Here is a 26,064-nt window from a genome sequence, read left to right on the forward strand (position 1 = left end):
CATATCAACACTAATAAACATTGGGTATACATAAATAAGACATAGTCTAATCCATCAAGGAATTTTTAGTTTGGGGAGGAAAACACACATAGCTAAGAATCTCTTCATGTTACTTCTTTGTTTATACCTTTCAGAAACTCCCCATCAATAGCAAGGTTTTTGAGTTTGGGATCATCAGTTTCACAAGGCAGTGGAGACATTGAGAAAAAAATTATTAGGACAACATGGCAAGTCTTTAATAAAGTTAATGCAACCTAAGCAATAGTGTTCTCACTTTTGCTTCAGAATTCACCTCCTTTTAAGTTAGAGGAGTCGTCTCTTGGTTGCAGGGAAGCCAGCCACCAAAGACCATGTATTTTATGGTCTCGTTGATATAAAATGTCCAGAATAATCAAATTTGTAGAGACAGAACATAGACTGGCGTTTGTCTAGGGCTAGACAATGAAGCAGGGGAATGGACGTGACTGCTAATGAGGGTACAAGATTTCTTTTGGGGGTGATGAAAATATCCGGAAATTAGATTATGGTGATGACTACACAAAACTGAACATACACTAAAAACCATTACGTTGTTCACTTTCATTACAGTGTATGTAAATTATATCTCAGCAAAGTGATGAAAACAAATAAGGCAAGCAAGCAAACACCTGAGTCAGAGTGTCTCCTGAGAGGAAAGGGCAAGTCCATCACCTGTATTTGCTGGGACTGAATTTGCCCAGAAAGAAGGTGAGGGTGGAGCCAGCGGAGGAAGGAAGAAGTAGGGACCAGGCCCGATAGGGGCTCTAGCCATGGCTGGGAGTTGGATTTTATTTTGAATGTAGTGAGAAGCCATTGAAGGGTTTGAAGTTGGACAGTGACAGGATGTGGTGCACATTAACATCCTATAAGAATGCCTTGTGTGTGGTTGACTCCAGGCACGAAAGGATGCAGCGAGACCTACTATAGTAATATGGGCAGCACTCAAACCGTAATAGATTTATTTTATTCTCTTTCTCTCCTCTTCTTTTCATCATAAACAAAAAGCAAGGTCACTTTATATTTAGCAGAAAACTCCTCATGAATTGTCCCAGAAAAAGACACTAGCCAAAATATCCGAACCCCTATTAACCTTTAGTACCTTAAACAAGCCGTACATCACTGGTCACAAGAGAACAATCTATTAATAATGAAAAATGTAGACTACTCTTATATAATTGGTCCTTATAGAAATGGTATTATCCTAATTTAGCATCAAAACCTGCTTTTCATTCCAAATAGCACTATCAAAGTAAAGCACATGTCACATATTTGTCTATCAACTCTATACCAATTTCCTGACTCACAGCAGCCAATGGTTTTCCTACATCACAAACCAACTACAGTCTTCAGTGCTATATTTGGAAAAGGAACAATAAGGCATCTGTAGAAAAACAGCATTTGCATTAGACTCCACTTCTTGTCTAAGGGGTTATTTTCACTGAGCAATCTCAAGTGGGCAGCAAAGAATAGACAGGCTTTGTTAGACCATTACTCATATAATGAGATTTGAGGTCCGCTATTCAACACATTTTTCAATGGGCACTTTCCCCAGGGCTGAATTGCTGCCTACAGACAGTTTGATTACCAAATACAATTTTAAAATAAAAGAGTACAAAATGCCCCTTCTCTTCTCTGGCCCCCATCCTTCAGAGTTTGTCAGTTTATCTCACAGAGGAAGTTTGCTCAGCCAGGGACTGTGCTCAGCCTTGGAATGCCTGACTCCTTTAGCCATCCTCCCTCCTGTGACAGGTCCCAAGCTATTACTCCCGTTGACCCAGGTATTTCTGTCAGGAGCCAGTTGACCTTGAAGTATGAGTGATTTGACACCTTGTCTTTCAGTCAGTTCTAAACATTCATACACCACATGCCCACTTCTCCATAAAGTTGAGCCAGACCCATTGGGGGCTGTAATGATCCTTCAAGAGCCTGTTTATCAATTAATACCTGCTCCTGCTCTGGCCCAATTTTCTCCCAGGTTCTTTCCTTTATGATTCTGTACATTTGACTGTGACCTCTGTTTTGCCTTTCATTTCTCTAACTGGTAACTATTGACCATTAGAGCTTGGATTCTAGAGAAACCGTGCTGCCCTTTAAGAAAGACTATAGGTAACTAGAACTTCAGGCCCAAGCCCTGTGGTTTTTGTGGCTTCTCTTGCTTGTTCTCATCATTGGGATCTTGAAGTTCTCTGCATCCTAACTGGTAGCAGAAGTTGCTCCCCATCTGTGGATGTAATGAGTACATATTGAAGGTTCATGGAGCTATCGCCTCTCACTAGATGTTCTCACGCATGATTTTCAAAGTTCTACTGAGTCACCAAATATAGATTTTTGTCTAAGTTGATCCAGGAAGTTCCTATTTGACAAAACTAAGCTTGATTTTATCATTAACAGGAATTTGAGGGGTGGGTATATGAGGCAAAGGAAAAGGGAAGAGGGTGAGTAGGTGTCTACTATAAACCAGGCACTGTGTCACATACCTTTATGCTATTATCTCTCTTAAAACTCATCACAACTTTGTAAGACAGATATTACTATCTTCCTGTTACAGGTGGGAAAATGGGGTCTCAGAGATTAAATCGTCTGTGGTCTCCCAGAGTGTAACTAGATATGATAGCATCTAAGCCCAATTCTCTATGCTTTCAAATCGTGTGCTTTCTTTCTTAGTATAGTATACACTTGAGACAAGAATGTGTGTAGGGTACAGGGAGGAAATTATGTAGGCAGGTAGAAGAGGTAAGATGAGATTAGATCAAGTGAGTTTTGATTGAAGGTGTAGGTAGATGCTTGAAATTGACCTCAAGGGCAATTGCTATCAATTCAGGTTTTTGGATTGTGATGGGAATTTAAGAAAAGTCTTTGTGGAAACACCGACGGACATAAAGGCTCGCTGACTTATTCTCCCAACAGTGTGCCCCCCAAATGCAAACCCAAATGAGCGTGCAATCTTGCAATAACCGTGCACTTGCTTTGCAAATGCAGCTTACAGGCTGATCCTCTCACCTCTCCTTCCGACCAGAGGTCACCGGAGCTGCTCCTGGGTAGGAATTCTAGAGCTTCCCTGTTGGGCCAGCGTGTGCTGGACAGACCGGAGGAGAGGCCAGAGCTCTGCAGTGGCCCTGGCCAGAACCTGGGCAGGAGTTTCCCACCGGCTTTATGAGGGCAGTCATCTGCGGAGTGTAATTTCCTTGAAACCAAGGACAGAAGTTATAGCCGCTATTTTATATACATGCTGGGTTTGAAATTTGCTTTCACATATTCCTGAATTGTGTGTCATTTTTCATGTAGTTGAAACCAAATAGGAAAAGTCCTGAAAGTTAAAGAAGATTTTTTTCCACACCATAAAAACCTAGTCAACACTTTTCCTTGTGCTCATAGAGAGTTAATGAACTTATTAATATTTTGTAGCACAATTCAAACATGATAACCCCTCATTTAACTACCTCTGAGCAGCGAAAGCTTTAAACTGCATTGCACATACCTGAAAGTTCCATGTGCCCTATGGGGAAATAGATGTGCTTGCTTCCTCTGTGTTTAGAAACCCCCATAAACAGTGTGTGGAGGCTGCCACCATTACCATCTGGTAATCCCCTCGTGGTTTCCTCCAACTACTTACAGGAGCACTCGCAGTCGCATTGACAAGCTTTGGTGATGCGGTGGGGATTAGGCTCAGTGCCTTTATGTGCCACCTCTCTGGTGGAGAGTTCTCAGAATCCAGGCAGCTCTCAGATTTGGAAAATTGTAACAGCTTAGCTGGAAGGAAGCAAGCATGGGAAAGAGCAGTGGATTCCTTCTCCTCTGGCCTGTTTATCCTCGTGTGCTGTGAGAGGCCATGGGGACAGGGTGCCCTTGATGACTTAGGGCTGCATGGACAGCATCATGTCAGCATGCTTCTCATCTGTGGTGCACTGTCTTAATTGAACATCAGAGAAGCCATGGTAGAATTAATATTCAAGCAAAGCTTTGGGTTAGTAACCGACTAGTAGCCACATGGCTCCCTTGCTGTCCTGCTGAGTGGTGATCACTCTTTTATACAATAGCCAGATGTCCAGCTCTGAAAGAATAAACTCAGCTTGGTTTTCGAGAGGGAGCAAATGATGGGTCAGATCTGTTCAAATGCAGGAGAACCGAAAAGCATGAAGCAGAGACCACCAGCGCAGAGACCACCAATGCAAGGACCACCATACCATAGAGTACTTCTCAGCAATAAAAAAGAATTACCTCTTGATATATGCAACAACCTGGATGAATCTCCAGAGAATTAAGCTGAGTGAAAAAAAGCCAATAGAAAAGTTACATGGTATATAATTCCATTTATATAATAGTCTGGAAATGACAGCACTATAGGAGTAGAGGACAGATTAGTGGTTAGCAGGGGTTAAGATGGGGCAGAGAGAAGAGGAATAGAAGAGGGGGTGATTATAATTTAAAAAAGACATGGGGGAGCCTCATGGAGGTGGAAGTAATCAGTATCTTGACTGTGGTGGTGGATACATGAAGCTACACGGGGGATAAAATTGTGTAGAACTTACACACACACACACACACACACACACACACACGGGGAGAGATTGGAATAAGACAAGTGAACTGTAACTGTAACAATGTCACTATCTGGTTGTGCTATAATCTTACAAACTGTCACTATTGGGGGAAACTGGGCATAATATAGAAGGGGTCTATCTCTCTGTATTATTTCCTATAATGGCATGTCAATCTCCACTAACCTAAAGTAAATTAATAATATTACCCCTTATTTCAGTAAGTACCTATTAAGTATTTGACAATTAATTTCTGAAATATTAAATTTGTTCTATAGCTTTATTTCAATTGGATGAAAATATAGATATCAGAATTTGGTACTAATGAACTCAGATAGTCTTCTGTTGTGAAGAACTAAAATGTGGTTAAAGCTTCCCAACAAGAGACGCAGACACTTATTCACCAGAAGATACTGATCTGAAACAGTTACTTCTCTCTCAGGGCTTAAGGAGACAACCAAAGAGATCCAGCAAGATCTCTGGGATAGAACCTCCTGCAAACGTTTACTGTGTGTCTTCTCTCTCTCTCCTCTCTCTCTCTCTCTCTCTCTCTCTCTCTCTCCAAGGAGCTGGAGCCCCATCACCCACCTACACAGACACTGCCTTAGACTCATTTTAGAAGGCAGATATTTGAAGTGCACATTTTATCAGCTATTGACTAAAATAAATGGTCTGGAAATGTACATCACTGTGATCACTCTTATTCATTAAGATGGAATATCTGAGACTAAAATAAAAGCATATTCATTTAAAGCGAGTTACCATTAGGCATCCATCCTCAGTGCAGCCAGGAGCCATTCATTCAGCCACACATCCGAGGGCTCGTGGACCCACAAATCATGCCATGGACACATGGCTCCTTGCACTTACGCTGGGAGCACCGGAGGCCAGGGGTCTCTGACTTCCACGTGGCACATATGTGGCTGTTATTGAGAGCTCTCCGAGGTATAGATTTACATTACCATCTGCCATCGAGTTGCTGTTTACATCTGCCTGAAAGGTGGGGGGAGGGTTGGGCACAATCAATCAAAGTGCGCAAAGAAGAAGACACTGAAAAAAAAACACCCGACAACAGCCTGAACTTGGGAGATGTGCACGTGTCTATTCAAAGGGGAAATAAGGAATTCAGACTCTTCTCTCTTTGAAAAACTCCCTTTGAACTTGGGAAATTAAGTGACAAAAGAGCGTTTTAAAATTCCTCACACAGTTCAGCTTCTCTGAGGAGCCTCAGAAGGAATCTCAACCTTATATGCCTTAAAAATAATTTAATGCTAAGTGGGGCTGATAAAAATCTAAAACTTTTACTCTTTGAAAGGCTCCGCTAAGAGTTTGTAACTTCAAGCTATAGACTGGGAGAAAACATTTGCAAACATATATTTCTGATAAAGGACTCGTATCTAGGATGTCTAAAGAAATTTGAAAACTCAACAGTGAAAATAAGCAATCCAATAAGAAAACGTGTGGAAGACATGAAGAGACAGACCATTCACCGAAGGAACATACACATGGCACACGAGCATACGAAAACACGTTCAACATCATCAGGCAACAGGGGAAGGCAAATGAACCCCGCAGCGAGACACCACCTCACACCGATGAGAATGACTTACAAAAACTGTAACAACAGGGACTGCTGGCAAACAGGCAGAGAAGCTGGGTCCTTCATAAAAAGCTGGTGGGAACAGGAAACGAGGAGCCACCCTGGGCAACTGTTTGGCAGTTTCTTACACAGTTAAACATGCGAGTGCCCTAAGAGCCAGCAATTGCACTCTGGGGCAATTATCCCGGGAAATGAATGCTCATGTTTACACAAGAGCCTGTACATGAATTTTCATAGCAGCTTTATTTGTAGCCACCAAACACTAGGGACGATCAGGTGTCCTAGCGCAAGCAGGTGGTTGAACTTCGGTGCAGACCGTGGAATACTACTCAGCGACAAAAAGAAACAAGTTGTTAGCACATGAGATAAATTGGGTGAATCCCCAAGAATAATGCTGAGTGGGGGGAAAAAAACAAATCCAAAAGGATACCTCTGTATGCTTCCTTTTATATAACATTTCGAAAGGACAAACATAGAAATGGGAAACAGATTAGTGGCTGCCAGGGGTTAAGGAGTGGGAGGGGCAGGGAAAGGGAGGTCAGGGAGGGAGAGGGTGAGGGTGGCTATGCAAGGCCGACATGAGGGATGTTGTGGTGATGTAGCTGTTTTGTATCTGACTGTATCAATATCAATATGCTGGTTGAGACAGTGTACTATAGTTTTGCAAGATGGTACCGTTGCTTAAAGGGCACAGGAGAGCTCTTTATCATTTCTTACAACTGCATGTGAATCGACAGTTATCTCGGAAAAGGTTTAATTTAAAAAGAATTGAAGAGTTTAGGAAGAAGGTGTATATTTCCCACTCGTGTTTGGAAATGAAGATACTATTAAGCCACTGGCCAGCCGAGCTGTCGATGAGAAGAGAGGAGCAGGCAGTTGGGCACAGAGCTGATTCTGGGGACTGGCCCTCAGCACCCGGGTCTCCGTCCTGTCCTAGGCAGGAGCATTACCTTGTGGCGGCCTCCGTCTCTCTTTAAGGGTCCACTAAGGACCAAGACAAACTGGAGCCAACAGGGAAGCCCCTGCCTACCTATGGGTTACCATGGCCTGCAGAAATTCTAACCACACGAGTCAACCTCAGGTGCGTGTATTAGGGTCCAGCCCTGCTATTTGGGCGGCTGGCAAATGGAAAGAAGGCATTGATCATTCAGTACCAGGGACTAGAGGTCACTGAAGCCCCTGAGAGGTGTCTCGGGTCCTGCCCTGTGTGCATCCTCGGGAAGGAAAGGAAGGTTGGGGGGCATCATTGGTGGGTGGCCTCTTGGCTGCCCTCAGGTGTCCCAAGCCCTTCCAGTCTGGGCTGATGTCTGTTGACCTCTCGGACTCATCACCTTGCTCTCAAGGCCCAGACCAGTGACTAGGAGCTGCTGAGCCTCCCATCAGCACAGGACATTCCCTCCAGTGAGTTTGCCCCAAACACGACCCTTTCTCTCCATCAGAGGGCAAGGTGCACCCCCACCCTTGCTTAAACACCCTTTGGCCTTTCCTGGAGGGCATTCCTCAGATTGGAGCATTTGGGATCATTCCTTTGGAAGAGCACATTGTTCCTGGGCTCCACGCCCGACCCTTATGGTGAGGGCTGTGTTCTTTGCTGGCGATTTCTCTCTGAAATGCCCTCTTTGGTGAGCAGGACTGCGAAGTGGTTAAGGGCATGCATTCCAGCATGCGCTCGCCCAGGCCCAACGCTAGCCCTCCCATTTCCTAGTGGGGAGACCTTGGGCAGAAGGCTTATGAGCTCCGTGCCCCGGCTTCCTCATCAGAGGAATGGGGACGATGGCAGCTGCTAATCTCACAGGCTGTGTGAGGATTAAATGAGCCCACGAGGGTAAAGAATGCCCAGCACCTGGGAAACCTCAGGTAAATGTCAGCGGTTGCTTCTGTCTTTCTTCTCCGAGATGCCCCTCTCCCAGGCCGCAGTGAGTGAGTGAAAGTGCTCTGAGTTTAAACTCAGACCCATGTGAGGGTGAGAATGAGCTGGTGTGCCTTCAGGACTAGCCACTCAACCTCTCGGTGTCTCAATTTCCATATTTGCAAAGAAAACCTGCGATGTAGGGCTGTCCCAGGGATGAAAGGACCCGGCTGGTCGGCCTGGACTTGTCCAGCCTTGCACACGAGGTACTCCCAGCACAACTGTGGGTGTTGTGTTGTTGTCATGGGCAGTTATTTTCGTTGGGAACCGTGGCTGTGAGATGAGTCCTCTTTCCCGCTCCATCCCCCTTGCCCTGCGCCTGAGAAAGGGAGCATCCCCATGGCAACAGCAGCAGCTGGTCCCTTGATAAGAGGAGCTGGAGCGGGCAGCAGCAGCCACTGCAGGAGGAGCCACAGCCAGAGGCGGCCCAGCTTCGGGAGGAAGCGCGCCCTCCCCATCTCTGCACTTCGCATCCCTGCGCCTGCCCTGACAGGTAAGTGCTCTGGGTTTGCACTCTGAGAACTTTATGGGGAGAAAAACAAGTTTCCATAAGTTACGGTTTCTTTGTTGTTGCTGGGACAATGAAGGCTAGAAAGTCGCTGGCCGGGTTGGGGGGTGGGGGTTGCTTTCTGGAGCAAGGCTAAGCTGGGACTAAGTGGGGATCCGGAAAGTCACCACTTTCCCGTCATTTTCAAGGGCGGTGGAGTCCTGAGATCCATGAGAACCGGGGTTCTTGCAATTTAAACTGTGAAGTTTCCAGATGACCACTGGTGTGGCTGCAGGTTCACACAGCAGCGTGGGGAGGCTTACCGTTCAAGGCTGGGGAGAGTGAGCTTATCAAAAATCCTCGCCATGCCCTACTTCACGGAGGAGTCACCCCTCCAGGAATACTGCACATTTAGGTCTTCTAAATGAGCAAACTTGACTTTAATACGTGGTACTCTTCGGCCTGAATTCAATCCTCAGGTTTCAAAGAGATATGACAAAGGATATGAATTTTACATGACCTGAGGGGCCTTTCACCCAGCTCCACGTTGGGCTGTGGGCATTACCTTGTCACTTTTTATTCCTTCAAGTAAATCCAGGCCTGATGACCTGGTAAATTCTTAAGAATGTCCTTCGACTGTGTGGAGTGTCCACTTGCTCCTTCCTGAGCATCAGTATCACCACGTTCCTAAAGCCTTGCAGTTGGTGGTACCTTGCATTGTTCTGATTACGTCATTAGCCTCAGCCAGGCCAGAGACGGGAAGAGATGATCCCACTTGTTCCGTTTAGATGCACCTGTTCTAATCACAAGGGGAGATTGACAGAGCAAAGAAGGCAACTCACATTTCTTAAAGTGCTAGTGTACGTGCTGGGGTCTGGGCTGGGAGCTTCACACACATTATGCTGCTAATATTCTCGACCCTGGAGAAGGGCCACTATCTTGCCCATTTTACAGATGTAGAAACCAAGTTTCCAGGAGTCTGTAGAACTTCCCCAAGTTCACCCAGCTAGAGAATTGCACAAGTCACCCAACATTTGTTTCCACTTCATATCACCTTCCAACACCAAATGCTTGCCATCAGTGAGGACTTTCCTGCCCGTGAATTAAATGATGTATGCTAACACCCAACTGAGAAATCTGCTCGGTGCTAAGAGAAAAGACGAAATGCCCAGACTAGCTTCTGACCTCCAACCGACTGGCCAGTATTTTTTAGCTGCAGAAATAGCACCTCTGTCTTCCTGAAGGAGTAACTCGCTCTGAGCTGGTGGAGGCAGGCTCCCCCACATGTGTCCTCAGCTTCGGCAGGCTGCTCTGGGTGCCTGTCCTTCTGCAACTTTGTGGGTGGGGTCCCTCCCTGGCACCCAGGGCCCTGGATCTCTCATTCCTGATCTTAAAAGAGAAAGTGACCTATGTAATTAATAACCATTCTCTATGCAACATCAGTTAATATTTGCTTCACAAGTGTCTCTCTGTGGGGAGAAAAGGGTGTGTGTTTCTTGTTTTTGTTTTGTTTGTTTTGTTTTATCAAGTGTAAGAATAAGCAAGAGGAAGTTGCAAGAGTTTAGCATCAGGATCCTGAAAACCACCTCCATCTCCTGGCAATGATGTCACTTGGTCTCTTGTACATGCCACACCAGACCACCCCCATTCTCTCAAACACCTTAGACAAAATAATACAGACCCAGAATTATTTTTCCTCTCGTTGAAAAATCTGAAACACTTTGAAAACCAAAAGCTTTTTGTTGTGGTTCAGTTCAACATAAATGCAATTGGTAGGAAAACCTGACCTGAAAGAATCTGAATGATTTCATGCTCCTCAGCTGTATCATTTCGTGCAAATATTCATATTTTTGCTGCAGAAGTAATGCATGTGATTGCCGTGCTTGTTGAGACCCTCCGAGGTGTTACATAATACCGATTTCCTGATGTCCACAGCACATGGGCCCTGGCTTTTCAGATGAGGGTGGGCGGGCTGATTGACAAGCACAGTGGCGGTCCAAGTCATTGCTGTGTGAATGTTAAAATTCAGAGACCACACTGAACCAATAAGTCACAAGACAATGTTAAAGGGCCACAAACCTTTGTACTAGAGAACAGCTATGAAACTCCCCCAATCTTAAGGCCCTCGCTCTCTGGGTGTGAACCTGAAGACCCAGGGGAGCAGGTATTCAGGTCTGAAAGGAGCTGATGCTTCAGGAAAATCCCAAATTACAGCGAGCTGCTGGGGGAGGTGATGACACCTTCTCGGGGCAGCAAGATAGCAATGTCCCCTTGCTGATGCTTGAGGTTGAGACAATAGAGAGGAATGCTCGAAGACCAGGAACAGGAAGTTGAGACATTCCTTTTCTCAGTTTAAGAATTAGACTAGTTCCTGTCCTACAATGGCTCGGTCCCTCAGAACACCCTCCTCATGAGGATACACATGGAGAGCGGAGAGAGAGGGGTCATCTCATCCTAACATTCCACAGGCAGGTAAAATGATGGTTACTAATAAGGTGATGCTGGCTTCCCAGCATCTCACTCCTCTCCTTATTTGTTCTTGCCTTCCTGTGAAGGTGTTTTGTTTTTGTTTTTGTTTTTTTGCCAAGAAGACCATAATGACATCATCCATGATAAAAGTGTCTTCTACTCCCATGAGCAAACACATCCCCACCCAAAGTGGGGGTATTTTCCATAATGGGAAAATCTCAGATCTATCATGCCCATAGCCAACAGAGGCTTAACAGTTCACCACCATCGTTCTTTCAGTTCCACTGATTTAAAATAGTGCTCTTTCCCCCCAAGACACCAGGTGCTATCCTGGAAGGAAGCAAGTGTCAGGTGTGTGACTAACCACTGGCTAGCCCTGCCTTGAACAGGGACTTCTGATATTTGTACAGTTCATCTCCCAAGGGCAGGCCTCTCACTCTCTCTCAAGTTCAGTACAAAGATAACTGTTTTGCTCAGATGAAGGCTGGTGGCCTCATGGCTCAGCATCTACATGAAAATGGAAGATTCAATAAGTTCATAGAACTTTTCAAGTACACACCTGGTCTTCATTAGTTGGCTATTTAGTTGGGTATAGGCAAATGTTACTTACCGATGGCTGCCACTTACTCACGTGCTACAATATGCAAAGCATGAAATTGTCCTAGTTCCTCTTCAGAGTAGCTCTACAGGATAGACACTCTGAACTCTATTTTGCAGAAAAGAAAACTGCGGGTGAGAATGGGGATGGGGCACAAGGGGAAATATGTCCCTGAGTGCCGGTCGGCATACTATACAGGTACTAGGCTTTGCAGATCCTCTCATAGCAGCAATAGCTTGTTGGGAGGAAGGGCATAGATGATGCTATTGCTGTTTGGCTCCACTTACCCTCACTACATGATTAAGGTTTCCATGTTCTATCAAAGTCATGTGGCTTTTTAGTTCAAGAGCTGAGATATAATCTAGATCTATTTGAAAGCTCAGGTTTAAACTAAATAACCATCTACTAGGCACATAAGAGCAGTCTTATGATCTAGAACAGCTTACTTTGGGTTGCAGAGAAGGAGGGGTATTATTGTCAGATAGCACCTAGAGTAGAAGGTAGGAGTCCTTACTTCAAATGATGACTCTGACTCAAACTGTGCAACTAATGGGAGCTCATCTTTAACTTCTTCTGGAGAATGAGTATTTGGACCAGGTTCTCTCCATGGGGTGATTTTCAGCACAAAGTCTATGACAGGGCTAACATCTTTCTGCCCAAAGAAGATGAAGATTGGTTAAGCAGATGCACATTTGAGATGGTTAAGCATATTTGAGGCTGTAACTTTACCTCTAGACCTCAACACTGAGCCCATTCATCCTGAAAGATGGCCCCACAGCTTTCCTCTGCATTCAAGCAGGTAAGGGCTGGCCACCCAACTTAACAACATGCTTCCTTATGGTCCCAGGGAGTAGGAAGTCTGTATACAAACACTAAAGACAATGGTATAAATTGATCTCTACCGAGGTCACTTGGTACAATCAGTCTGCTCAGAGTGACTCTAAAAGCCAGGCTCGAGTAATCCCTTAATGGCTCCATCTGCTAAGCAATGATCTCAGCCTGTAGCGGGAGAGGCCCTCCAGCCTCACAGAAAACTGGCTTATTCCTCATAAGACAATAGAGTTGAACTAATTCCATGAGCTTGAAATGTTAACATAGCTTCCTCTGCATACCAAGGGTCTAGGAATATCAAGAGGACCAGTGGATCATTTTAATCATATTCCTCTCCAACTATTCTTACTATGTTAGGACATGAGTAATGAGTTATCTGAAAGAAATTAAAGAAACAGAATCTGGTAGACTCTAATGAGGATTTCCTATAAATCTCAACTAGTGCATTTCTCATTCAGACCTGACACATGTCCATTCTGGATTTCCACTTCTCCTGGACAATGTTTGCAACTAATAGCTTTGGAAAGTTCAATGGATCTGTGGTCTAGGAAAGACAGGGGTGGGGCGTGGAGGGGAATCCCTAGGGAGAAAATAATAAAGAGCTATTTCAAGACCTAGATTTCTTTCTCACCACCTCTCTACCACCATTATAGTATGGCTGGGAAGGAAGTCTCATCACTTTTTAGTTAGAGAATGTAATGGTCAAAACCCAGGAGATTTGTTCAATTAGGGCTCCAAAAATCCACTTTATTTTCAAGAGACTGGAGTGTCTAGTGGAAGTCTACAGGAGTGGATTTGGCTCCAGGCGTGGCTATTTAATAGATGTGTGAGTAAATAAATTAATTTGATTATCTGAGCCTCAGTTTCTCCTTCTGTGAAGTAGGCACAATCTTACTTTGCAGAACTCAACAGAGAAAATATAGGGAAGGTTTAATCTATACTTCCTGCAACTCTCAACTAACTCATTTCTAATCCAGACTTGACAAGTGTTCATTCTGAAACCCCACAGTGCATCTGAGAGAGGACAAATATTGAATATTTGATACATGCCAATTACCCATAAATCCACGTGCATTGATTTATTGTAGCTTAAATTTCACGTTTGAGCTTCTAGTAGCTAAGTAGAAGAGGCAGACTTGAAAAATGGGATTGAGTTGGGAACATAATAAGTGCTCAATAGATATACTTACTTAACAAGTGCATGAACGAGCAGAAGACATATTAATGGACTTGTGTCTTGCACTTCTGTTGTGCTGGGGGAGAAACACACACACCAACCCTCCTTTGATGATGTCCACTGAGCAAACGCAGCCACTGGATCTCTCGGAAGACAGACTGGACAAGCTCGACCCTCGCTGCAGCCACTTGGGTAAGTGCTCCCGCAGGAATGTCAGTTGCAGAAGTCAGCAGGAAGGGTCTCTGCCATTTAGTTTGCAGGCAAGTCAGCGGGAGGCCCCCTAAAACCTCATCGTTTGTGCCTTCTGGTGACAGCCAACCCAGATGGACAGACAAATAGCCAGGGTTCGTGGGGCCTGCCATGTAAATATTAGCTGAAGCACTGGAGAGAAGTTCATTAGAGCTCTAACAAAACAAAAAAAAGGAGAGAAAAGGCATTGTTATCTTTTTTGGGATCTGAAAGGGTTCCAGGCAGAGCATTTCGAGGCAATAGATGGAAAGTGGCAGTGCAGCTCATTCCCAGTATTCCCTGGCACACGCACACCCCATGTGGGGTGCCAATAAAATATTTCAAATATCTCCCTTTGCCTATCCAGACAGCATTCTAAATAGCCCCGTTCTGCTTTATTGTCAATCTGTTTCCTTTCCAGAACTGACTTTTCGCATAACCTTTGTAATGAAAATACCAGGAACATTTCTGCCTCTACCCATTTCTAAAAATGAGACACTCAGACTTTGACGGATGGGCCTTTTGCATATTCATAGCCTTCGTTTATGCCTCGCCTGGTTATGGCTCCCCTCACCCCCCACCCTTTCCCCGTTTGCCATCAAGATATTTTATGTTCCAGAATTCTCCAAAAATGGGGAAATGCGTAATTGAAGTAAAAGTCAAAGTTGAAGCAAATGTCTTGGTTTGTGTACTATGGACCGAGTCATATCCTGGGGTTGAATGGTGACCCCATGACTAGTCTGTGTTCTGTCTGTACCTCCAGAGACCCCACAGCTGGGCAGCACCCATTCTGAACAACATTCATTCATTCATTGATTCATTCAACAAATGTCTATGTTATGTATAAAGTGAGGGGCTGGGGGGAATTAACTGTGCCATGTGGTAACAAATCTTTAAAATTGCATTTTCAACCAGGCATTAAGATTCATAGTCCCAAGAGCATGGATTTAATCCTGATGCCCTTACCCACCAGCAATATAACCTGCAATCTTTTATTCGGCCTTCTAAACCTTGGTTTCCTCATCTGTGAATATTTAACAACTGGTGAGCACAGGCATTGAGGAATCAGAAAAGGTGTTGGTCCATCCCATGCACTAAAATGATTTGAACTCCCCTCCTTTTGTTGGTGTATGTAAAGTTAAGAGTATATAGTCTGTGCCATACACATAGTAGTATCTCAATTAATATTTATTAAATTGAAATGATAGGAATTAAATCTTTTAGGTGAAAGGAAATGGTTATTACTATTAAATTGTCTGAAGAGAATGATGCTATTTGATTTTTTGGTTATATATTGTGATCTTTTGATGATGTATGCTTATTAAATATTTCTGGTGATAGGTTCCTCATGTATATTGAGTTTTCTGAAACAAAGGATCATCCATATATAAAGCCTAATAGACCAGAAGCAGCTTGATATCAAGGACCATTTCTTTCTTGTTGTTTTAATCCTAGAGTCTAGCTCAAGGACTGGCATACAATAGAAGCTTAATCAACATTTGTTGAATAAATAAGTGAATAATGACACACGTTATGCCTAAATCCACAGAACTGAAGTGGGAAGTTTTGATATATTTAATCTTCAATGTTTGAAAGAAATTGACCTGAATGTTTTCATAAAACAGGAAGAATAAGAGAGACAGAGAGAGAGAGGAAATGAAAAGTCAAGAGAGAGGGAGGGAGGGAGGGAGGGAGCTGAAAAGATTCAATTAATCTCTGAATTTTCCCAAATTCATTCATGGTTGTAGATCTAGCCGGACCTTATCCAGGCAATAGTGAGTTTCCAGAGAAGACAAATAGCTTTATTGCCTTGTAGCTTCTTTGAATCCTAACAGAATAGGTCTTTATACATAATATGTTTGAGTTTATTCATTTAAGCATACATTCAACAAATATTTATTCATTGTTGCTAAGGATAAAATACAAGATACTTGTCATCAAAGAGGGCAAAGAAGACATATGCAGTAATAATACCTAGATCATCTTTTAAAGGGGTCACACAAGCAGAAAAGCTATGGGTAAAAATTCAGAAAATGAGAACAGACACCCAGATCTAGGGTCAGTATGGAAGGACTTACTGACTGGGGGCCTTTTCTCTGGGCTTATCAGAAGGTGTTATGGGTGAGCAATGGCCAGAGTGAAAATTTTTTGAGCATCTAAAATATATCAAATGTATCAAGTGTTTTACCAACATTTCCAACTTTATTTCTCTCTCTCTCTCTCTCTCTCTCTCTCTCTCTCTCTCTCTCACACACACACACACACACACACACACTGACTTAATATTTTCCCCACTTTATTTTTTTATGTTTGTATTGATTTTAGAGAGAGAAGGGAGAGGGAGAGGTAGAGGGAGAGGGAGAGGGAGAGGGAGAGGGAGAGGGAGAGAGAAACATAATGTGAGAGAGAAACATCGATTGGTTGCTTCCCATACACACCAGAAACCAAACCCACAACCTGGGCACATGCCCTCACTGAGAAACCAAGCAGCGACCTTTCAGCGCACAGGAAGACACTTAACCCACTGAGCAACACTGGCCAGGCCAACATTATCCACTTTAAAAGCCGAGAGAATATCTAAGTTTCTAGAAATTCAGGCCCAAGTTCTCAGAACTAGCAAGTGTCAGTGTCAGGATTTGAACTCAGGTCCGTCCTTCTCCACCTATTCAGCATTCATTGCATTTATTGGAAGAGAGGCATTTAAGAATAAATTTACAAAAGAGCGTATAATCCTTACTCTCTAAGAAGGCTCTTGGGAAAATAGTAGCCTTGGAAAGCTAGGGCAGTGAAAAGACTACTGTGGAGCCCCCGTGTGAATGACCAGTGCGACCTGGCTGCCATGGGAGTGACGGTGGGTGAGCTACTGAACACCCTCCTACAAGACTCAAGGCAGCATGAGGTCCTAGGGGCTCTTGGGGTCTCCAGAGAAAGCCAGCCTTGAGCAAAGGATCTTGGGAAGGAGCATTTAGCCCAGAGAACCCGTTCTCCCATCAGAAATGTAACTGAAACCCAGTCTGTGGCTTGCCTAACGATATTTGAAAGTTCCTCTTTGCCTTGACTATCTATCCCATTTCAGTTCACTTGGAGTTCTACAGAATTCTAGTTCTGTTATTTGGTTATGTGCATTCATGCAAGGCTCCTAAGGTTCTCTGTAGAAAAGGCCACAGGAAAGAAATACTTTATTTGCAGGCCGATGACTTCTGCCCCTTTCATCAGGTAGAACTGGAAGCCAACCGGTCTGTGACCAGACCCTTACGCATGTCATTTTTTCTGCTCCCTTTGCATCCTGTCACAATCAGATGACCTTTCCGACCAGTTCATCAAGGACTGTGAGCTCACAAAGAAGCCGAGAAAGGGGAGAAACGTACAGGCCGCCCTGAACATCGAGGCAGACCAAAGGAAACCGCGGAGGAAAGACACCCCCGTGCCGCACATCCCGCCTTTCAGACCTGGTAAGGGCCAGGAGTCGGCTCGCTTCCCCGCAAAGGGGACCCGCTTGTCGCTAGATCACATCGGTCTTGCAATTTGTTTTTCTTAAAAATTTGGGAGTTTTGTAATCATTGGAACAATTCATGCATTTATCTTCGTTACAATACACACAGCTGCTGTAACAGATAAATTCCAAAATATTAGTGGGTGACACAATACAAGTTCATTTTTCTCTCACCAACAGTAGCAGTTGGGGGTGGGGGAGGCAAGCTCTGCTCCAAACAGTCCTTCAAGGACTCTGGCGGGGAGAGGCTGACACATCCTCAGCACATGGCTTCTGGGGTCACCTGCACCCGGGCCTCCATCAGCCTCCTGTACACAGGCCCCTGTCAGCCTCCTTCATATGGGCCTCCATCAGCCTCCTGCACCCGGGCCTCCATCAGCCTCCTGTACACAGGCCCCTGTCAGCCTCCTTCATATGGGCCTCCATCAGCCTCCTGCACACGGGCCTCCATCAGCCTCCTGTACATGGGCCTCCATCAGCCTCCTGCAGGCTGGGGAGGCAGAGTGGAGAGTGGACCTGCAGAGACTCCCGCCACTTCCTCCTGTCACAGGCCTCACCTGAGCGCAGGGAGGCTGAGCAATGCAGCCCAGCTATGTGCCCCGTAGCTAAGTGAATGGCTTGGGAACAGCTGAGGTGTCCCTATGACAACCTCGCCTGTGACATGTGATACTTTCTTGTTCCCAAGTGTCCTGTTTTGTCTTATTCTCCTATCTCCCTCCCTCAGGCCACTTATTTAAGGTCCTCTCTAGTCACAGCCCATTCACAGGGATACAAAGCTAATAGAACACAGAGTGGTCAGGGAAGGACCAATGTTACCCGCCCCTCCCCCCCCCAACTTAATCTTAAAGGAAGGAAAAAGGAAAGAAGGAAAGAGGGAGGGAGGAAAAGAAGGAGGGAAAGAGGGGAGGAAGGAAGGGAGGGAGGGAAGGAGAGGGAGGAAAAGAGGGAGGAAGGAAGGGAGGGAGGGAAGAGGGGAGGGAGGAAAAAAGGGAGGGAGGGAGGGAGGGAGGGAGGAAGGAAGGAAGGAAGGAAGGAAGGAAGGAAGGAAGGAAGGAAGGAAAGAAGGAATGAAGGAAGGAAGGAAGGGAGGGAGGAAGAAGGAAATATCAGAAGCACAGAAATAGCTTAACTCTGAAGTAAGAAGGAATGTCACACTGGAGGTCCTTCCATGAGGACCTGGGAGCTCAGCCTGGGCAGTGACTGTGGGAAGGTTATAGAGGAGGCTGTTTTCTGAGAGTTTCTAAATGATCGAGAAAACTTTCCCATGAAGGGAGGTGAGAAGGCAGGTGGGTGGAGGTAGAGAACTAAGTCAGTCATTGAAGCACGGAGCACAGTGGCTTGCAGTACAGTGAATAACCCATCTCTCTGATGGAGGAGACAGGTGAACTTGGGCTCTGCACCTGGCTCGGACACCTATGGGCTGCATTACTGGGGGCATGTTCCCTTACTCCACTTTCTTCAGGTGTGTGGTAGTGGCAGTGATATTACATTCAAATCAGGCATAGAAAACCCTCCTCATAGAAAATGTTCTCTGGTGTCACATCAATAGATACTAATTCTCAGAAAGAAAGTGCTTTTATTACAATAAGTTTGAAAGATATAGGCACAGCCATCTCCAAGTATATGTGCAAAGATGGAGGTACAGACCGGGGCTCTGAGGATGCATGTGTTTGACCTTGTTTCTCCCTGTTTCCCTCACTATGCAGGTGTATTTTCAGAACATTTAATTACAAGATACGAGGTCCAAGAGAGCCACCCAAAGGACAAAACGAGTCCAGCTCTTCAGAACACTGACCTGGAACAGAAGAAGCCAAGGAGAAAAGACACACCTGCCCTGCACATGCCCCCCTTTGCAGGTAAAAAGAGCTGGTGCAGCCCGTTCGCAGGGGCGGTGGGAACAGGCCAAGGGCCTCACCATCTGGAGGTGCCACGGGCATGGCCTTTGTCCTGCCTGGCAATCTGTGTCGCTCAGAGTGCCCTGGGGAGGAGCAGCATTTCCTGCTGCCTTTCAGGTTTACCCTCACTGGCAGCTCCGCCAGGGCTGACATGGAGATGGGGAGGGTTAGAGAATTATTCATACTTCAGCAGAACTGGCCAAATGCACTGAGCCAATGAAATAGGAATGTCAGTGGGTCCTTGAGAAGAGTTGAAATATCTTCCTCCCCAGTCTTCCGAGGATCACGCACCCTACAACTGATGGCTGATTCTCCTAAGACACCTGGAACATTGGCCAAATCCTCAAAATGAGAGAGAGAGAGAGAGAGAGAGAGAGAGAGAGAGAGAGAGAGAGAGAGAGAGAAAGATGCAGATATAGTGATAGCTATCTTAATATGTGTCAAATCAAGCCAAGAAATCTTGCTAACATTGTTTACAATCCCAGGCTAGAAAGCAGCCAGTCCAGTGTATACACTCTTGCCCCTGGGAATTGTATGTGCAAGTTGGGGGATAAGACATGTACATTCACGATTAGACTGTGTGTGTGTGTGTGTGTGTGTGTGTGTGTGTGTTATATGGATAGCTGGGTTGGCGAGTAGAGGATGGAATTTTATAAACCAATTGAATAATGTAATAAAGTCATTATTATCTCCCTTTACAGATAGACTGAGAGAGAATATAAGTAACTTAGCCACTTTGAAGTCTTCTGTGGATGAAGTTGATGGATGGTTGACTGATTGGCTTGATGATGGGATGATTAGATGATAGCTGAATGGATCAAATTATGCTAAAAATCAAACCCTGGAAGTTATAACCAAGGTCTGTCTCACCTGTGGGCAGTGTGTCATTGTACTATGTTAGTATAACTATCTGAACTAGCTCTGTGTTAGACATGGACATGCAAATACCAAGACTTTGTCATCTCTTTTACTATTGTTCTTATTGTTCTTGTTTTGTACCTGTTATTTAAGTTTATTTACATCAGTGAATTGTTTGATGAATTCATGATAACTGGTCTGGAATTGCCCTAGGTTGCTGGCATTGACCTGGATGTCTAGTTAGTCCAGTCTTGTGTCTATAGCCATACTCAATAAGTACTTGGGTGTTTTTTTTTTAAATGTATTTTCTTTGGAAATCACAATTCTGCAGTTCCAAATTCTCCATTAGGAGATTGTATTTTTAGTGAGGTTCTTCTAGAGGAAGACTTGGTAGAACAGTCACCTTAGTATAAAGCATTGGACATGGGCTTTGGAGTCAGAAGGTCTAGGCTTGATGTCCTGTTCAGCTCCATTCTGATTTTGGGACCCTGGGCAACACAAACCATGAGAGCCTTCATCCATCTATGAAAGGGCCATAAAACCTGTCCCCTAGATTGTTAATACAGTTAAATAAAGTATATATAATATATTTAGCACAGTTTCTGATTTATTGAAAGACCTCATTACCTGTTAATTCCTCTTCATTCTCTGTTCAACCTTATATTTTTGAGATAAGCCAAACCATTTCTAGAGGTGAGAATTTTCCTAGCCACCATATTTTACTTACCTCTCCATATCAACCTGCTAATTCAAGGGAATTCCTAAAATGTTGAGCTCTGTTTATCTGGCCATGGAAGTGGCCCACATCCTAATACCTACATCATAAGAAAGCAGCTTCTGATTGAGTAAAAAATGTTTATCCAGTAGTGCAAAGTTCACATAGCTGGGCGGGGGGATGCATATCCATAGACTCTGGATATTGCTTAAATCAACAAATATCTGTGTTGTATTTGCAATCATAGTGTTCTATGATTCTAGCTTTTATTCACGTATTACTGAAGCGCTTTATTTTGGAAGAGCCTTTTAGTATCTAAAGATTTGGCAATCATTAAAATGCCAGTTAAGCTGATAAGGATAGAGCCCTCAGCAGATGTTCAGAGAGACTCACATTGGTGCTGATAGGGTGTTGAGAGGAACTCAGAGAAAACGCACTCCAGAGATACCTCCTCTCATTAGTCCTTGGCATGTGTAGACTGGACAAGGATTTGCTCTGTTCTAAATATCCTGATAACTACCTTCATTCCTCTAAGTTAATGAGCTGATTTGATGGGTTCCAATTACCAGACAACTCCTCAGTGAGGAGTCATCTTGGGCTTCATTGCCAGCCCAAGGTTTGCTCCCAACTTGGCCCACAGTATCACCACTCCCCACCCCCCCCTTCCCCATTTTGGTGAATGTATGGCAAGGAGCATTGGATTGTGATTGGTCAAACTTCAGTAACTGAGGTCTACTTAAGGAAAATGAAGTCTTTAGTTGAAATCTTTGGGAAAAGAGACCAGGAAAAGTAGAGAGTAATAAGGCTACAATCATTGAAAAGATGCCTTCTGGAAAATTGGGTCATGAGCTTTTGGATATCATAACTCAATACTAGTAGAAAGAAGACTGATATGTCCTTTCAAAGTTACCCCTCTCTGTTCTTCTGGGAATAGAGCATTCTCTCTGGTGTGGTTCACCAGGAGAGGCAGTGTCTGAGCCCTGGCTCCCGTAAGTAAGAGGTACACACTTGTAATGCAAGTGAGGAGCTTTAGATGGTGTTCTGGGTGGGATCATGGCCTAAGGAAGCTTGTTGCAAAGCTGATTGACCTGTAGAGACCTTGGACTGATGGCTCTGGCCTTAAAAAAACACAGCAAGCTCTAACAGGCAAATGACATTTACTAAATCCTTACTGTTTTCCAAATCCTGTGCTGGACAATAAAATGCCATTCAGTGGGGGAGACAGATGTATTGTCCAGTGATTCCTACAATGTAACAGAGCTTCAGTAAGGTGTGGTTGGCACCTAAGAGAATATTGGCCTAAATCTATCTGATGGTGGCATCACCCGTGTAGGAAATACAAATTCTTTTATGGCTGGTTTTACAGATGATAAACTGAGGCCCAGATAGGTTAAGCAACCTGCTCAAAGTTGAATGACCACCAAAGGCAAAGCTTTCTGACTATAGGATATTCCTCCAGTGACACACCTCTGCTCCCCACAGGACAGCAGGAGGACCAGGACTGGGTTAAACCAGAAAGACAGTGTTTAGCAAACCTTTTTCATTCTCAACTCACCAAAGCCAACAATAGTAAGCATCAAGAATAAGAAGGTAGTGGTTATATATAGACACAGACGCTACTGATGGAAACTTCAGTCTAGGGCGTGATATTCATGAAATCAAGATTTTGATGAACTACCATATATTTTCCATTATAAGATATTAAAATTAATGCTTAACTAATTAATACAGATGCTGGTTCACTTTTCAGTTGCTATTATCTCCCCTGTTCCTGTGGAAAGCCAAGCCCACTCTGGGAAGGGCTGACCTTGATGGCTGACCTTGATTTCAACAGGTGCCTCCCTTCCCTGAAATCTCCAGTTGCTCATATGGCTAGGGTTCAAGGACACCCCAAATAATCAGAAAGTTGACTGGGATCATGGAATTTTAATGCTCTTGCCCTTTTTGAATTAACTCCAAATTTGGCTTCAAATGACATCAAGGAAGGTGAGATGAAAAAATTTCGGGCTCAGCATAGCCACTTCTGTGTTCTCCAGTAAGATAGCCTTGATTCCCAATACAAACTCAAACCTCTACACAGCTAGTACAGGAGAAAAATCTCTCCCACCGTGTTTCATAGGTGATTTATGCAAAAGACTTCATTTCAGCTACACTCTTGAAATTGGTTTCTCCTCCAATAAATATCTGCTAATTGGTAAAGAGCCCATATGAACAAACTAGGGACTGAATCAAATGAGTAGCTATTAAGATCAACACACAGTCTTCATTAATTTGCTGCTGTTGAATGGATTCCAGGGTTGTCGAAAGGCCTCTTGTGGTGCACAGCTTTCCTCCCTGAAGTTTAGATCTTTATGAAATGCTTCATGAACTGAAAGGTCTCTGATTATGAGGAGCGGGGTAGGGGGATGTGAGACAGCGATGGGAAACAGAACTATCCAGCTGGGGGCACCACAGAGGGCTGACTTTGAGTCACAGTTTCCTTGGTGTTTTCATTAAAATGACCCTACCTTTACAATTCACAGGATGAGCACAACCACCCAGACCTCCTCGGATGGCCTTTTCTGGGCTGAGTGCAGAAAATTTTGTTCAGGCTTCAGACTTTCACAGACCAGTACAATTTTAAAACAAAATACTGTAGAGCCCAAGAGAGGGAGGGATAGCAATCTTGCATTTTGCCTAGTAAGGATGCTGAGAAAGAAACCACCTAACATCCCTGAAATTTCATAAAAGAAGATATTTCAATCCCCCAAAGAAGAAAAAGAACCACCTTGCAACAAAGAGCAGTGTTTTCACACTGGAGCCATACCGCTGTTTGAAAAACTGACAACTCATTCCGTATTTTCTCATTGTGCTCTGAACTGTGGTAACTTATTATGGACGAGTACTGACATGTACAAGTGGCGTGTTCGCAGCCTAAGCTCAATATTTCCCCCGGATGTTAGTAAGATGCGTGTGAGATTGACTTCGTGAGGCTTCCCAGTTCTTTACAAAAAGGGAAATAAACCATCCAACAGTGAAAGGAGAGGAAAGGCAGGCTTCTCGCTGCTCACAGGTGCGGCGCAGTGCTGAGCATTGGTCCCTGCTTCTTAATTAATTGTGGAAACAACCCTTTATATAAGTGCCCCGTCCTCATTTCCATAAGAAAACATGGAGGTGTGAAGGTGTTGACTGGCCCAACACAGACTGAGTGGCAGAATGAGAATCTAAGTCATCTGGACTCCAAAAGTCATGTGCTTCCCACCGTACAGGGCCACAAGCGTAAACAGAGGAGAATGTAGAGAAGAGGGTGGCGGTTGCCTCCGACCCCCAGATTGACCGTCCCCTTGTAGCCAGCGTGGTGTCCTCATTGAGCCACAGCTCCTCTGGGGACGCCAAATAGGGCCACCCTGCTCCCTCTCTCTGCAGTGGCACCGTTAGCTGTTCAGGCACCGAGAAGTTTCCGGGTCACTGTGCCCTTGTGGACTGGGTCTGTGCTGGAAGGCTGTGTGATATTTTGATTAGAGGCACCTAATTGCAGACCTGTGCTTTGTTTTGCAGATGTGACACTGATCCGGGAGGAGAGACCCAAAGTGATCCTGGAAGATGAGGAAAAGGATGGTGACAAGATGGCTATTTAAAGCTATTCCCCCCGAGACCACTTGCAAATAGGTTAGGATGGTTCCCTACGCGACCTAGAAAAAATAGACTTGTTGCTGCTCTCATTTTGTCACAGTCCGCCTTTGCGATCTGACACCTTTCCCCAGAGGACACACCATGTCAGCTTGCAGCCACCTCTCTGCCCCTCTCTTCCCTCCTGATCTGGTTCCTATTCCCACCTCATGAGTTTTCATGTTCAGATGCAGTGGAAGGGAGCAGGCCTTCGTCCTAAATTGGGAGGTAACAGGGAAAGCTCCAGTGTTTCACTTCTGCATCTCCTTGGTCAATTCCTGCAGGAAAGGACACGGAGAACGCAGGATCCTTGTGTCTTGACTTACGCTGCTGGGCGGGACTTGAATAACAAACACCATCCAAAGGCCAGTTCAGGTGGGGGCTCCTGGTTACCTGTTAGGGAGGTGAGAGTGTGTGTGTTAGAAACTCTCTGGTTGCTTTGGAAACATGGTCTTTTATCGCTCTCATCTTTTTTCAAAATCCAAGTGACCCTGTTGACATTCCTGAGACCCTTGTAACTGATGCCCTAGAGGTGACTGTATGAGCTAGGGGAGTCCGCCCAGCCATGGCTGAGAATACCAGAGGAAGAGAGTTCTGGTCTATCTGGGAAGCTTAGCAATATATCCTATTTGTCTTTATTTTTTAGAACATCCTTTAACCATGATGGCCTAAAATTTGTGAATTGTGTCACAAGTGAATCCTTACTAAGAGAAGATAAAATACCAATGCTTCTGATGACTTTACTTTGCAAAAATTCATTAGAAGGCCAGTGGAAGGCCATGCGTATATGTTTAGCCTCTTCAATTATTTAGACCTCAGCATGCTTCCCTGGAGAGGAGGGAAAGGTGTGGCCTTAGCTAATGGCAGGAGTCTCACTATAGCCCCCCAGCCTGTAGCGTGTGGGTGCCGTGGGAAGGCTTTGCACAAACAAGGGCCTCATCTACCAGGTGAGGGGCATGGGGAAAGGCCAAGCCTATTGTTCAACGGTAGGAAGGTGGGCATTTGAACAGATCCAGCCTCCAAGTGATTGATTGGAGGTTCTGTATCTCCCTGGCTCCAACAGTTTGGTCATCCTTCTGTCTTTCTGTCCTTCTCACAAACGTGGAGAAGATGCAGCCCCTGCTGGTAATAAAGATGCTTCTCAGCCATCTGATGTCCTGGTGCCTTTCTCCTACAAACACTCTGTACTTCCCATCGCAAAGGGGAGGTTGCGAAAGAGATTTACGGAATTGTTTGGTTTGGTTTTGACCCACAGAGGTTTAAAAATGTGTGAATGAGTCATTGATATTTAATCGAATAAGGAGAATTGACATAAAATTCTAGGTTTCTAGATTCTCTTGGAAAAACACCTCGGACCTGGCAACTCTGGGCCCGATGTGAAGCCTGGCAACCATCAGCTGGCGCTGAGCACCGTGCCCCTTTAGAAGGAACTTAGCTTCTCCATCTCGTCGCCTGGCCCACCCGGCATATTCACCCACTGGCTCCAGCCTCCAGCCTTCACACTGGAGTCGGGAGCCCCTGGTGAGTCCCCACCCCCACCTGTGGTCCTGACGCTCTCTCCAGTCTGATCCCAGGGCTCCACTTCCACTGCCGATGGCCC

The 26,064-nt window shown here is 44.8% G+C and overlaps 1 protein-coding gene across 3 annotated transcripts; it reads left to right on the plus strand.

Moving 5' to 3' along the window:
* The first annotated feature begins 8,471 nt into the window (after positions 1-8,471).
* On the plus strand, positions 8,472-25,612 carry PPP1R17 (protein phosphatase 1 regulatory subunit 17). 3 transcript variants are annotated; one of them, XM_070424537.1, is made up of 5 exons: positions 8,472-8,557; positions 13,701-13,819; positions 17,155-17,307; positions 19,055-19,204; positions 24,354-25,612. In XM_070424537.1, exons 2-5 carry the CDS (start codon positions 13,738-13,740, stop codon positions 24,431-24,433), a joined length of 465 nt encoding a protein of 154 aa, XP_070280638.1. In that variant the 5' UTR covers positions 8,472-8,557; positions 13,701-13,737; the 3' UTR covers positions 24,434-25,612. The 3 variants fall into 3 exon arrangements, with proteins under 3 accessions (XP_070280638.1, XP_070280636.1, XP_070280637.1); XM_070424535.1 differs by having other exon boundaries at positions 8,478-8,558; positions 13,713-13,819; XM_070424536.1 differs by having other exon boundaries at positions 8,478-8,557; positions 13,706-13,819.
* Positions 25,613-26,064: the final 452 nt, after the last annotated feature.

Source organism: Myotis yumanensis, unplaced genomic scaffold, assembly GCF_028538775.1.
Source record: "Myotis yumanensis isolate MYYU_CA2020_CCGP unplaced genomic scaffold, mMyoYum1.0.hap1 SCAF_9, whole genome shotgun sequence".
Classification (NCBI taxonomy): Eukaryota; Metazoa; Chordata; class Mammalia; order Chiroptera; family Vespertilionidae; genus Myotis; species Myotis yumanensis.